Source organism: Xiphophorus couchianus, chromosome 9 (genome assembly GCF_001444195.1).
Source record: "Xiphophorus couchianus chromosome 9, X_couchianus-1.0, whole genome shotgun sequence".
In the NCBI taxonomy this organism is placed as follows: Eukaryota; Metazoa; Chordata; class Actinopteri; order Cyprinodontiformes; family Poeciliidae; genus Xiphophorus; species Xiphophorus couchianus.
Genome location: NC_040236.1, coordinates 2,695,196 through 2,710,307, shown reverse-complemented (window position 1 = coordinate 2,710,307; position 15,112 = coordinate 2,695,196). Strand labels below are relative to the sequence as shown.

The window sequence follows — 15,112 nt, the reverse complement described above, 5'->3', positions numbered from 1 at the left end:
CTAGCAAACTATTTTAACCTCTGTGTGTTCTAGAAAGTGCAGGTATGGAGGATTAGGGAGCAGATGGAGGAGAGGGGGGTTAAGGATACCTGAGAGTTGCCAGTGGTCCCGACGGGTCTCCCTCCTGCCATCTTTAATGTATCAAACAGAAAAGAAAATAATAAAAACAAAAGGAAAATCAAAATGAAATGAATGTGGGACAAGGACAGATTTTATTAATGACTGTAGGGGCCAGAAGTTACTGATTTCTAACATGTGAGCTATTTTATTTATGTTTGTCTTATGAGGCATCTGACAAGAACAAAATAAAAATAAAACACAAAACAAAATAACATAAAAGACAATGATCAAATTTATGTATTTAGCAGACAGCAGTGACATGACAGGATCTTACTGCTAATCTGAGCGACAGAATGTTTGAGTGGTGACTGAGCACCACACATAAAAAAGACAAACCTCACTATGCCTAAGTGCATGTGACTAAGTTTTAAAGGAATCCAGTGAGACGGTCTCATTTCTGTTTGAAATCTATCTCTTTAAGATACAAAAATTACAGTCAGATATGTGATATAGAAAAATGTATTCCAGTCACAAAGAGCCTCATCTTAGTGGTCATAAACCTACAATAAACAAGATTTACACAAGAGCTATAAAAAAAACCACACAAGTTTCCAGATACTCACATGAGCAGAGTTGTTCTGGCTCGATCGCGACCTTCGTCTAGAGGTGATGCCGATGTTTTCTCCTTTTAGCAACGAGTGAACTACATCATCCAGAAAGGTCATCTGCACCATGGATGGGTCCACATTCTGAGGCTCTAGCACCTGAACACACATCAACCATGTTTTACACTGTTCACTGTTAACCAGGGGACAGGCCTGATTAACATGAAGTTGAAAAATAATTAATTTTGGTGCCATATAATCTGAAAGTCAAAGTGCTAATATAATCACCACCATACTTAGTCAAGATAACCACCATATTTACAAATAATATTGCAAATATGATCTACCACACTGAAAAGCCTTTAACTATGACAATACAAGACATACACTTTAAAAGCTGAATTCAATCAACCTGATTTCTGAATATAAAAATCCAGTGACAAACTGAAAGTGGCTAACTTAATTCAACAGTGGAAGTCAAATTACATCTTGAGGAGTTCTCTTCTCATATACCTGGTCATTCATAACAACCATATTTCTACTGAAGAGGTCGTGGTGCGTAATGATTCCAGTGAACCATTGGGTGGCCGAGTCTTGTCTGTACACACGCACACGGTAGCCATTGAGGGAGTAGGGTCCTGCAACAAAAACAACAGGTTTAGGGTACCACTGTTTAAATATGCAACAATACTTCAAGTTCAATCATGATCAAAGCAATAACAACCATAACAGACCGTGAGGAAACAAGGTTCGACTGACTGATGCTTACCTTGCATAAAAATTTCCTGCACCTTCTGGTTTTTAAGCCACCCTTTCACTTCTTCTTGGAGTTGAGGGTTGTCTCTTAACACTGGGTTCTGATTGTCCACCTCATCCTGAAACATGTTGGACACCAACTAATCAGCAACCAAATGACAATGAAGTTGTCTGAGCTGGTCAACATTGATGAAACTTCCCAACTGTACAGAGCGACACAGTAAATCATACATTTACACTACATGAGCAGATCTTCCAGGTGAGATCATCTAAACAGTGACAGTGAGAGGGAACCACCATTTGTAGAGTAACAAGTTGGAACTAAATATACAGGGAATATTTCAATGTTTTCTAGAGGGAGACATGTTCTAGAATGCATGATCTATGCAGTATAAACCAACATTATAAATGTACACATGGTTCTTTTTTCCTTTCTAAAAGGAATAGTTACATTTAGTTACATTAGATATTTACATTTAGTTACATACATTTAGATTTTCTCAACTTTTATTAGCAGATGAAGATCAGGGTTCCTACACATTTTTCATATAAAAACATCAGACTGACAGAACCTTTTAGGGTCATCAGGCTTTTACAATCCTTTTTTTTTTTACCCCTCCAGGGGGTCTTTTGTGGGCTCTAGTGTCCCTTATATGACAGTAGACTGACAGGAAACGGGGAAGGAGAAAGGGGAAGACATGCGGCAAATGTCGTCGGGTCCGGGAGTCGAACCCGCGACGGCCGCGTCGAGAACTCAAGGCCTCCAAATACGGGTCGCGCTAGCCGCTACGCCACCACAGCACGCCCCGCTTTTACAATCCTTTGAAAAAAAGAAAATGCAAACGTTCCGAACTAACACATGGCAGATATTTCTCCAGAGTTCAGGATATCATGTGAATGCAAGCATCACCAACAAGCTCCATGCTGTTTTTCCCTCTGCTTGTATTACCAAGATTTTCTCTTTTGCATCATTTTATAGCATAAATAGATTTTAACTTGACCATCCCAGTTGTTAGTTTTGATTTCGAGACAGAACTTTAGACTGCATCAATGCCCAGCTGGGTCCCATAGAACTGCCTTTAACAGATGTCACTTCTAGTTGCTTTCTGTCTGACTACGTCAGTCTTTCACATCATTATGGAAGGATCTTAATCCACTCTTCATTTTAACATTTCTTTAGTCTGCTAAGATTCAGGAGATTCTGATTTGCTTTCATAAAATCCTAACATCATTTGAGTCAGTTTGAGGTCAGAACTTGGACTATGCCATTGGAACACGCTTGACATACCTGTCAAGTTTTGGACATTAGAATATGGGAAATTTGATGTCTGGGACTAGCAACTACTGTTGGAAAGGGGAGTGGGAGTAGACTACCGTAAGAGCAGGGGAAGGGAGTATGGAAGGCAGGGTGTGGGGGGCACGTAATTACTATAATGCAGGAAAATGTGGAGTAGACAGGTATGTACGCTGATCATTCACTCAACTAATGCCTTGTGTTTGGGATCCTTGTTTGTAGTCATTCTCCACATATTTAGCTACTTCCACCAGGGTGTGTGCAGAAGGCCTTCTGACTTTACACTGAACTGAAATAATTAATTCTGGAGATGATGAACGTGAAATTTTTAGAACATGGCATGTTTGTGACCTTTGAGCTTTTATGATCACTTCTTATTTAGCTTTTTGTCAATTTATGTCACATTGGCTTGTGAAGATAATGGCCTAATCCTGTTGGTTCAAAACACAATAAGCTTTCAAAAAGATCAATAATAATTTTACGATCAAATACAATCTTTAAATAGGGAGTTAGTGTGTTAACTTGATATGGTGCTATCATCTCATTCTTTCTTAGAGCTGCACAATACGTTGCAGCTGTCTGTGGATATTTTATGTAACATTTGGTAAATGAATCTTCCTGAAACTTAAACAAGTTTTGGAAAACAGTAGATTGTATTTCAGTCTCCAGTTTTCCACACGTTATCCAAACTCTTCCCCAGGTAGGGTGATCACATTGGATCCATCCAGTCATACATCTGTGATACAGATTAAATCCATCTTATTCAGCAGGAATACTTTCTGTATGGTTGAAAATTTGGTTCCAAATTCCAAAGGGGAACATGGAACAGTCCTGTTTTCATCTGGCGCCTCTCTGGACTGCTGCAGCTGCTATTACAGAGCTAATGCAACTTGCTGATCTTCAATGAAAGTTTGTTTACTGCATAGTATTGTGAAACTTGTTGTGCAGTTTTGGACACTTAATGTCAGATTAAAAATCATTTAAAAACCTGTAAAGGACTAAATCGTTTTTATCAACTACTGATACTCCAAATACTACAACTGAGAGTGTGTGTTTTCTTTGTTCCATGACTGTAGTGTTAACAGATCCAACCTCAATGATATTTCTCTCACAAAACATACAAAAACATGTTCAGCAAATTAATGAACAGCTGCATATGGAGCTCTGGGTGTGTTACTAAAAGTACTTATTTTAGGGGGCATGGGACAACTTCTTATTAGTAATGGATTAGTAAAATTACAACAGCGATCATTTTACTAATCCATCTAGCACTACTGGGTTCCAGCGATTTCACCAAAATAAACATAAGGTCAGTCAGTGGGTGAAGTTAGTGTTTAATCCTGCAGCTCTGCACTGATAAAAAAAGACCTGAACTCAGCAAGAAGCCAAACAGACAAGGTACACTCATAGATCTCAGCTCAACTTCCTCGCCCAGCTGACTGCAGCATTCTGTTCAAGGAGTAAGCCTCCACAAGATTGGTTACTGGTAAAACTATGACTGGAATGCATGAATACAACTTGATCTGGAAAGAAAGACTAAAAATATACATGATCAGTTCTTCAGTTATGAAATTATTGAAATTAAATATACATTTATGACTAGATAAAAACAAAATGCAGACGTGCCTAGAATGCAAAATGAGTTAGCTTTTATGTTTCACCTGGGCTCTAGAGCACATGTCTATGTTATAAGATCAAAGTTATTTTAATGAACTGTTTATATATTTGAATGTAAACTCCATAAAACTCTGATATCCAGCATGAAAGGTTGAGTTAAATGATGTGCTACAGAATCCTGAACTTTGGTCATGTAATTTAAAGTTAACAGAAAAAGAATGAACTAAAATATTGTTCTTTGCCAACTAAACTCTCATTTCAACTCCAAAAGCATTCCAGAAAAATACCAGTCTGGGTTTAGATCCAATCACAGCGCAGATACTGCACCAAAACAGATTTTAAACTGTCTGCAGTAAAATATGGACGAGAGCTTATATTACTAGACATTAGTGGAGCTTTTGATGCAACATCATTCTGCTAGACAGGCTGTCCTGAAGGGTTGCTACTCATGTCTTAGCAAACAGAAAATTATTTGTCAGTAAAGAAAGCTGCTCCTCAAAACCTTATGACCCACAACACGATGTTCCACAAGGCTCAACTGTAGGTCCTTCTCTTTTTAATCTTTATATGCCATTGTTGGGGGGTGTCATCAGGAGATATGAACAAAGTTAAAATTTCACAGCTACACTGATGACTCACAGCTCTGTATCACTGTCTCATGATAACCCAAATTCTGTTGTTCTATTAACTGTATTTTAGAGTTTCCTTTAAGTCAATCGACCCCAGGACCTTCTTGCTGCAAGGCAACAGTGCTACCAACTGCACCACTGTGCAGCACTCGGTATGTCATATTCAAACTGGAGCTTCTTGAAAAAATAAATGCTATCTTAAGAACATTGCCAGAGTATCACCTTTTACCTGCCAGTACTATGCAGAGACTTTGTTCATACTACCACATTACCAGAAAGTGAACTCACATCACACTGATTTTAAAGTCTCAGCATTGACTATGTGTCCATTTTAGAATTGATTTACTGCCAAGATTTAACAGCACAAATCTCAAAGTATTTCCTCACTAACCTATTATAAACGACTGCGTTTCAACACCTCCTCACTTTCTGGATATAAATGATTTCTATTACTTTTAATTCCTTGTTTTGTCACAAATAATTGTCTGCTTGATTTGATCATTTATTGTAATTTAAATGTCTGCCTTCCTGTTTTTAAGCCTGTAAAGCACTCTGTGGCACAATAGACAGTGTAACACATTCTGTGTTAATAAGGTTTGATTCATTCAGTCATTTTTAAAAGCTGTTTTTACAAATTAACTAAAAATTCTGTCCGCTGTAGAGCTGTTTAGATCATAAGGGACGTTGGACAACAGGACATTGTCTATTGATCAAACTACACTGCTGTCACATGCTACTGCAAGAGATAGTAAACATAGCACAAAAGATTTGGTGCAACCCAGGTGCAAAGTTGAGACTGAGGAGGGACTTTCTTAGACTGTTGAGTCAGCACAGACCCTTTCATTATCTGCCTGTTTTTCAGCATCAGCACTCAACTTTCTAGCAACAGTAACCCACAGACTTGAGCAGCAAGCTGGCTCACTGAACAGTGATTTCATTGTAGATTTTTGCCAAACCGTTGGACCCCCTTCCCCCTTCCTTCCATTCTTCCTGTCCAACTGGATAAACCGATGGGAGTGGCCACGGTTTGTGTGTGAGCGAGAGAGAGTTTTATGGCTCTATGTGGATCAAAGGTCTCCTTCATAAACCTGGATGTTTAAATTTACACAGACACAATACGTCCACATGTAAAAATCTGAGAAGTGGAAGCTTCTCTTCTCTTAGATTTATTTGGTTAAGCCCAGTTCACACTACACGATTTTAGAATTGTCGGCCTATCGTCGGCCGATTTTCAAAACCTGAGACTACACACTAGCCGACCAAAATCGTACGTATAACGCATTCGATCGGCCCGATCGTGCAGTGTGTGGTGTTCAGCCAGCCACACAGGAAGAGCAACATACCACACACAAACTGATTTCTCACCTGCATTCAGATTCCAGACCGAAAATACAGGAAAAGCCCACTATAACACACGTGAATTTAGAGTAAACAAACATGGCCGACAACGTAGACTCTTGTGAGCTTATATTAAATATAAAAGACGTAATATGGGCATAAAAGGGCAGAAACTCATGGTGTGGTCACCATCCTCCTCTGACCTCAACCCTATTGAGAACCTTTGGAGTTTCCTCAAGCTTCAGAAGATCTGAGTGTGAGATGCAGTTCATATCAAAACAGCAGCTCTGGGAAGGTATTCTGACATCCTGCAAAGAAATTCTAGCAGAAACTTTCCACAAACTCACAAGTTCAATGATGCAAGAATTGTGCTGTGATATCAAAAAGGGCTCCTATGTTAACATGGAACTTGGTCTGTTAAGATGTTTGTGATTGAAATAGCTTTTGATTTTAGTACATGTGATCACTTGATGCTGCACATTCAAAGAATGACCGTTTTGCAGTTCTTTATAATCCATAAAATGTTTAGAAAATCTGCTGTGCATAATCATTTGGAACAGTACATTTTGAATTTTTTATTTTTGAAAAAAATACTGTTCTCATGGGGAGCTTTGTTCAGTAAAATTTGATTTATACTGTAATAGTTCATGACTTGAAAATTATACTGACCATCATTTGCATTGACCATTTAAGAAAATCTGAGAAAATATCACTTGCATAATAATTTGGAACACGGTATAGTAAGAAAAACTCACAATTTCAATATTGTGATTTTTTTTTTACAATAATATATATTTGCTTATGTAGAAATCTTTCTTTATACGGGCAAAAAGAAAAGAATGAATTGCTCTGGGGAACCCCAAGTGGCTGTGGTTTTTGCTTAGGACCCCATGGAGGATTAGAAATGAGTCCCTAACTCTTACATTTCATGGTGCAGAAGAGGGTTTTTGTTTCTGTATTTTGCAGCATTTAAAGAAATATTAATGCCCTTCCTGACAGCTCACTAGCACAGTTTTTAAATATCCTAGAGGAAACCTTGTTTATTATTTGTTTGACATTATATTTCTCAACCATGTGATGGAAAGTTTGCTGCAGTTTGATTTTGCTTGTCTGCCAAAGGTAGTCAAACTATTGTTTGTCTCAGTTTCTGTTTTTTTATTATGTATTTTACATTGGCTGTCCTACTCCTAATTGCACTTACTGAACAACTTCAAGTGTTATTACATGTTTCATCAAGCTTGTGAAACATGCTTGGTGTATTTAAATGTGCTGTACTGGTGCAAAATAATCAAATCAATCTGTAATTCAGTTTATTTATGTTTGTGTTTAAGAAAGAAAGGCTTCAAGTCAGTTCAGCTGTTTTTCTGTATTGGATCCGTATCGACTGATGCTAAAGCTCAGATATCTCTATCAGCATCTGAAGTGAAAAATGTGGATCTGTGAATCCCTAATAATGATAAGATTAGCTACCATAACTACGCAGATTAAAAGCAACTCCACATTACAATGTCACTAGGTGGCTATGAACCCATTTAAATATTGAGGAGATGAACAGAACAGTATGTATGGATGTGCCATAACTTTATTCATCTGAACAGAAACAAAACTGAGTTATTATCTTCAGACCTAAAGAGGAACGATCTAGAGTCAACACACAGCTTCAGTTATTACAGCTGGAAACTAGAGATCAGGTGCAAAATCTTGGAGTAGTGATGGACTCTGACCTCAACATTCAGAGCCACATAAAGACAGTTACAAAGTCGGCCTTCTATCACCTGAAGAACATTTCCAGGATTAGAGAACTAATGTCTAAACAAGATCTAGAGAAAGTCATCCATGCGTTTATCTTTAGTCGCATTGATTACTGTGTCTTCACAGGTTTGTCTAAAAAAAAAAATCAATCCTCCAGCTGCAGCTGATCCAGAACACTGCTGCTGGAGTTCTGACTAAAACCAGGAAGATGGAGCAGACTTTAAAATACTGTTGTTCATAAATCACTGAATGGCTTAACACCACAATACATTAAAGATCTGCTGTTGTTGTAGACCTCTCAGGTCTTCTGGTTCTGGTTCTGCATCCAGAACCAAACATGGAGCAGCATTCAGCTTCTATGCACCACTGATCTGGAACAAACCTTCAGAAAACGGCAAAACAGTCCAAACCATGAGTGCACCGATTAATTGGTTCCTTATTTTTGGGAGACTGGTGATCAGCCGATACTTACAAGTGAAGCCGATCTGATCTATCTTGCCAGAGGACTAAAAATCAACCACTGTCCTCTTCTCATCTCCTGTGAGAGAGGTTTGATTGATAGGCCCGTAGGCTTTACCAGGTCATGTCTCAACATTTGCAGTTAACAATAGTCAGTCCACTGTTTCCAACTCAGCACCTTTCTTGCTATACTTAGCAACATGTCAGACAAAAAAATGGCAGAAGAAATCTGAACCGCCAGGTCAGGCTTCTTAAAGACCAGTAATCAGCAATCGGCCACAAAACTGCATTTACCCATGGTCAAAACACTGAGCTCTTTAAAATAAAGGCTAAAAACCAACCCGTTAAGGGTTGCTTTCGATTCATAATAACTGAAAAACAAATTCCCTGTAGTCTGGATTACACATTTTATTACATTCCTTTCTTTTCCTACTTTAATGTAATCTTTTTGGTTCGGTATTGTGTAACTTTTTTTATGTAAACCGCTTTGAGCTGACTTATTGCTGAAACGTACTTTGCAAAGAAACCCAGCTTGATTTAACTCACTGATTTTCTACTTGTTTTTCCAAACACAGGGCTGGAAAGGAAATCATTCATTATAAACCCATGAAATACCAATCTAGGACTGAATCAAGATGAGAGAAATTAAGAAATGTTACAGCACTGGAAAGTAAACAAATGGTCATCACAAGTGTTTTACACACATGAAAGAATCACAAACTACAACACAGACCAATTGCAACAGCAGCAGAGCTCGCCTCTGGAAGAACAGAGAAACCACAGAAACAGACTCTCTCTCTTTCTCTCTGGATATTAGGACTTGTTTTATGCACAAACTATTGGCTAAGGGAGTGAGTACAGAACACAGCCATCCCATCTGGTTGACACTGAGTGGAACACAATGTTCCAGAACAAAACAAGGAGCTGCTTCCAGTTGTCCTGAAACACACTCTTCAAATTCAGAGCACACAACTACATGAGAGAAGTTTAAATGTGTCTGTGCCTTACGGTCTGCAGAAGATTTGTTACATCAGAGGTGTCATTTGAAACACTCAAGATTCTTATATACATATTCCCTGTTGCTAATGGTAGCCATGGCTACTCTCAAGTGACAATACAGACTCCATTAGGGAATTATTTCTCTACAAGTTACAATGTGGACATCTGCCATAAAACGCAAAATACTCTGTTGCTTCTCAGAGAAATACAAGTCTCTTGTTCAAAATTAGGTGACATTGACATTTTCAATTTTGCAATCATAGTAGGCTTCACTTATGAAAAACCATTGCAGATTAGCAATAATAATAGGACAAGTCTGATATATGACGATGTATAGGCCTGTCGCGATAAACGATAAATCGATTAATCGTAGGATAAATTAAAACTATGGACGTCATTTTAATTATCCGCATTATTGTCTCTTCTGGCCTTTTTCTCTTTCTGTTAATGACACTGAATGAAAAAAAGGCTCAACTCCGGTGCTCTCCACTGACTCCTCCCTTCCTCATTTCCTTAGTGTAAAGCCCAGCGCACACGACACGATCTCCGATTGTCGCCCATTTTCAAAACCTGACAGACCACACATTAGCCGACAGAAATCCTAGGTATAACGGTTTGATCGGGTTCGTTCCTGCCGTGTGGTGTCCAACAATGGGCACAAAATAATGGCTACAAGTTCAGTGAACTAATTTTAAAACCAGGCATTAATCAATGCTTTACTACAATCTACCTGCAATGCATGTGGCTAGTGTCAGCGTAAAGTCCTGACTGAATGAAAATCATTATAACCTATTTATGTCACGTTAACGAAGAACAGCTGAAAAGTTACCGGGTTTATCAACTGCGGTAGCAATTTCGCTCCAACTCCTCCTCTTGTCATTTCTATATTCTTTGCCTGTTGAATAAACATTAATGTTGTTTCCACATATCATCTCCAATGTCCGCTGGACTTCGGGTTGCGCCGTGTCAGCTGTTTGGGATTCCTCTCTGTAATTTCCCCTCAGAAAGCACGAGGAGAATCCCCGCTTTCTGATTGGCTACCTGTCACATTCAACAGGCTGCGTTAAGCTCCCAGTCGGGGAAAAACCCCTGATTTGGATCAGAGCGGCAACGACGATCTACCATAACACACCACACAATCTTAGAAAGACCAACGTTCTAAGATTGTTGTAAGGGGAAAAATAGGAGCAAAAAATTATGTAGTGTGAACTATTGCATCAGGTAGTCGATGTGCCTATCTTCTCTATTTAAATCTAATTATTACTGAAGGGCAACATAATATACAGACTTCATAATCTGCACTCTTCTGGTTGAATGCAGTATTTATTTCCACTTTGGTTTTATGTTGTTTAGTTTTTATCAAGTACATTTTTTGTTAATGGAGACTGAGAATCCATTTTGTTTTTGGTTGTTTTGTTTATTTTGTTTATCAGTTCCAGTGTTTAGTATTCTTTTGAAAATAAAGTGTATCTATCTTTGGCAAGAAATCGCATGGATTATTATGTCATTTCCATTAAATCAGTGTAAAAAGGTCTTCAAACAATATTATCGTTTATCGCAATAATTTTTGAGACAATTAATCGCTCAGCAAAATTTGCTATCGTGACAGGCCTAACGATGTATATATATTTACAGTTGTATTTCATCCCTACCCACCAAAGGTGGTGCTTCAAGCACTGAATGATCATTCTTGCGCATGCACAGGTTGAGTACTAATGACAACAAAGTCACCTGTGAGCTGACGGGGACCCACGTGACTCTATATAGTCACATGGCACCCGCCTTTCAATTCCTTTTGTTCTTCTCGCTGACAGGTGTGTTGAGTACAGGTGTATGGTCGTGTGAAGCTGGTTGCTTCTGTGTGTACCACTGTTATCCTAGCTGCTTGTTGCTAGTAGCCCCGTGACCGAGTTTGGTCGGAGCTGCGGGTAAGTCTCGCCCTCCAGGGCCTACACAAGCTGTTTTCACCTTTGCCAGATCTCAGGTAACCGCTGCGACGACTGGTAAGTTTTGTTCTTTTCTCAGCAGTAGTTTACTGTTCACTTTGATTTGCCACATTCATTTTTGTGACTCTTCAGACTCATCGGTGGGGTTTCTGCTCGCGCTGAGTTGATCTTACTTTGTTGTCGTTTTATCTGACTCACCTGTAGATGACCACCAGAATGCCTGGTCCCTCGGAATCCTTGCTTCTCGCGAGAAGGTTGAGGGATTGAACGGCGGGTGCCATGTGACTATATAGAGTCACGTGGGTCCCCGGCAGGTCACAGGTGACTTTGTTGTCATTAGTACTCGACCGGCGCATGCGCAAGAATGATCATTCAGTGCTTGAAGCACCGCCTCTGGCAGTCATTCGGGATTCATAGAACCATAGTTACAGTAGTAACTTTCGTTTTCAGAAGCCATCCCCTCAGAATGTGGAACAGGAATATAGGAATGAAAGTAAAAACTAGTTTTCTAATTCAGATTTTAAAGTGACAGGAAGTTTAGTGGTGCTAGAGAGCAACTTTAACCTTGGTGTGAAGAACCTTGGTACACGGGTGTGGCTCTAACCTATTCTTCCCCAGTTTGCCCCGGCCAGATTTATCTCTATTTGCAAATCCTGTGCGGTTACTCCTGGTTTTTGGAACCACCTCAGTGGAGGTGCAAGCCGGACATAGCCAATTTGGGTTTCCTGGTAGCAGACTGCAGTCGGTGATTGGCCTGAGGACAACCTTTTTTTTTTTTCTTCATTTTTTCTCCTAAGAGTTTTTGCGGCGCTAGTGGCTCGTATTTTTTCGACAGTAGGCAGACAGGAAGGAGGGTGAGGAGAGGGGGAAGACATGCGGCAAAGGTCGTCGGGACCGGGACCGGGACTCGAACCCGCGACGTCCACGTCGAGAACTAAGGCCTCCAAACGTGGGGCGTGCTAACCCCCTGAGCCACCACAGCATGCCCCACAACAACCATTTTTAATCCGCAATGAGACCATAGTAGTTGGAGAAATGGCAAGATGCAAATTGATAATTCCATGTTCAAACCTTGAGGTTCAAACCTCTTTATCAATTGTGACAGAAGAGTCAGATATCTGGAAGGGGCAACCCGCGGATTCCCTGCCTATTAAAAGACGTTTTGTTTTATTGCAATTTAATTATAAACAAGCTGAAAAGATTGTCTCCAAATGTTTGGAGCAACAACCACATTTTCATAAATCTAGAAAATGGAGTCACAATGATGTGGCCCTGTTTTCACCTCCCTTTAAGTTTTGGTCGTGGTGTTGTCTCAGAGTAGATGGTCTCAATTACAACACGGTGTGGTTAAACAAATCCCAAAGCACAACTGTTGCAAATGTTGGGTAATATTTCGCCAGCCAGTCAGTAACAAATATATAGATTTCATCAGGCCCGTGAGTTGATGGTTTATTACCTGGTATGGTTGGCAGGCTGACTGGTTAGAGACAAAGTCCCGCTGACGGTCCAGCAAGAACTCCACTGCTGTTACTGAAGACAACAGGTTCTTCCCAACCAATGGTTTAAACACCTGGAAAACAACACAACAAACAACTTATTATCAATAGAATAATTTATCCCTGTGAAAAATACAAATATCTTGACTGAATGTACTTAATGTTCTAACTATACAGAACATTAAGTATATATATATATATATGTGTACATATATATATATATACTTAATGTATATTAAGTATATACATTATATTTATATATATATATATATGTATATATATATATATAAATCAACAATAAGAAACTTGACATTTCCTCTGACACTGTTACACAACAAGGCACAAGACTAAAAACTCAAAACATGAAAGGTGAAAACAAGAAACAGAAATGAAGGAAAATCAAATCAATTACTGAGTTATAGGACAGATGAGAAGAAGGGTGAAGATAGGACATGATGAAGAGTAGCAAAGAGGAAGTGAAGGATGGAGAGAAAAGAGATGAGGCTGTAGAAGAGCTCTAGAGTAATGAATAGATGAAGCAGCAGAGGTAGTCTGACAGTTCAAAGGCAAAAAAAGTCAGCTTTGAAGTTGCCTGTTTGACTCATTCAGTACACAGACGTGTTTAGCTGGAACTGCATGAACACAACTCTGCTTCACATGAACTGCTGGTCATCATTATATCACACTTTAAATTACGCCGTATGTCGCCTACTGCTGGACAGGTCAAAGTACAAAACGCCACTCAGAAGATTAGAGGGCCGCAAGTTGAATTTATAACAAGGTCAGTTTGATGCAGAGGGAAAAAAGTGCTTTTACTGTCAGACAAAGACAACCAAAGAAAATACAATATGCAGCTTGTTAAATCATAATTTTATTTATTAAAGCTGAAGTTTAAATATAATTGCTTTCTTATTAAATAATTAACTGATCACATTTTTCAATTGGCTTCAACTAGCCACAACCATGCCTGGTTACAGCCAGACCGTAGAATCAAAACATCCCCTACATAGCACCTTTCCAGTTACATGAAGCAGGCTGAGGATTCATAAAAAGCAGCACATCATGAGCAGAGGATCAGACTGCCTTTAGAACAGTGGTTTCTAAAGGCTTTGGGAGTCCAGAGAACCACAGTATTAGTATTATATGGAGAACATGGAGAAGACATGGTAGATGACCTTCTCAGGAGAGGCTGACCTCCAAAATCACTGCATGAAATCATCAATGACTCTTGCAGGAGGACCAGAAGACTTAAGAGCATCTAAAACTCTTCAACTGATTGCCTTTATTGAAGAGTTGTCCAAGGACAGAACCACTACCAACCAAAAAAACCCATAAAGGCCTGCTTCATATTTGTCAAAAACCTTTTGGGCTGCTGCAGTGGTGCAGGGGTAAAACACAACCCATGTATGGAGGCCTTAAATGTCAACGCGGCTGTCACAGATTCCAGACGCTAAAGAAAACCCAACTAATTCAGGTTAACCTCTAAGAAAACCTATGGCTGTAGTTAGGAGACCAGTTTAACCATAAGTATGAGAAAGGCAACAACTTTATCATATAGATTAAACTTAGTTTGGTTTATGTTCAACACTGAACATGTAAGCATTCCTGCATAACATTTTAACAAAAAATGTAAATAATATTTGTTTTATCTGCTACTTGTTATTCTAATTTGTTGACTAAAGATGATAACAGAGGTTCAAATGCTTAGTTTGGAGTCAGTTACTTCAAACTGTTGGATAGGAGGGACATACGCCATACACGCAATATGAAAAATAATTGATATTCAATTTCATTTCCGATTCCTGAAGGCAAAAGTTTGTTTTTATTACAGAGGAGAACAATACAACTCTGACACATGCTCCTGTCTGAATCAGAGCTACACCAACAAGACAGCTCAGCTCTCACATCTTGTCACTTAACTGCTCACACACTAAAATCTTTCCACTGAACAAGAAATAAAGGTCTGGTCTATTTTCCAATATTTTTTTTTGTTTGTTTAAAGATGAATCATTTCCATGTCAAAAAAATGTACAAATGTTTTCAGCAGTAGCCTAGTTTAGTATTATATAGTGGCATTAACTTAAAATGAAGTCACACTGTTCTTGTACCAGCAACCCTCCGCACATGTACTGTACACACATACCATTTAGCCGCAACTGGG

General features: G+C 39.0%; 1 protein-coding gene across 1 annotated transcript in view; it reads right to left on the bottom strand.

The window, feature by feature from the left end:
* The window catches only part of jmjd1cb (jumonji domain containing 1Cb), a 122,783-nt gene that overhangs the window by 27,121 nt on the left and 80,550 nt on the right, over positions 1-15,112 (bottom strand). Inside the window, exons 3-7 of the mRNA XM_028026981.1 lie at positions 12,912-13,025; positions 1,435-1,540; positions 1,179-1,303; positions 684-824; positions 90-131 (exon numbers count right to left, since the gene is read on the bottom strand). Of these exons, the coding sequence (XP_027882782.1) occupies positions 90-131; positions 684-824; positions 1,179-1,303; positions 1,435-1,540; positions 12,912-13,025 (528 nt within the window). The remainder of the gene's footprint in view (positions 1-89; positions 132-683; positions 825-1,178; positions 1,304-1,434; positions 1,541-12,911; positions 13,026-15,112) is intronic.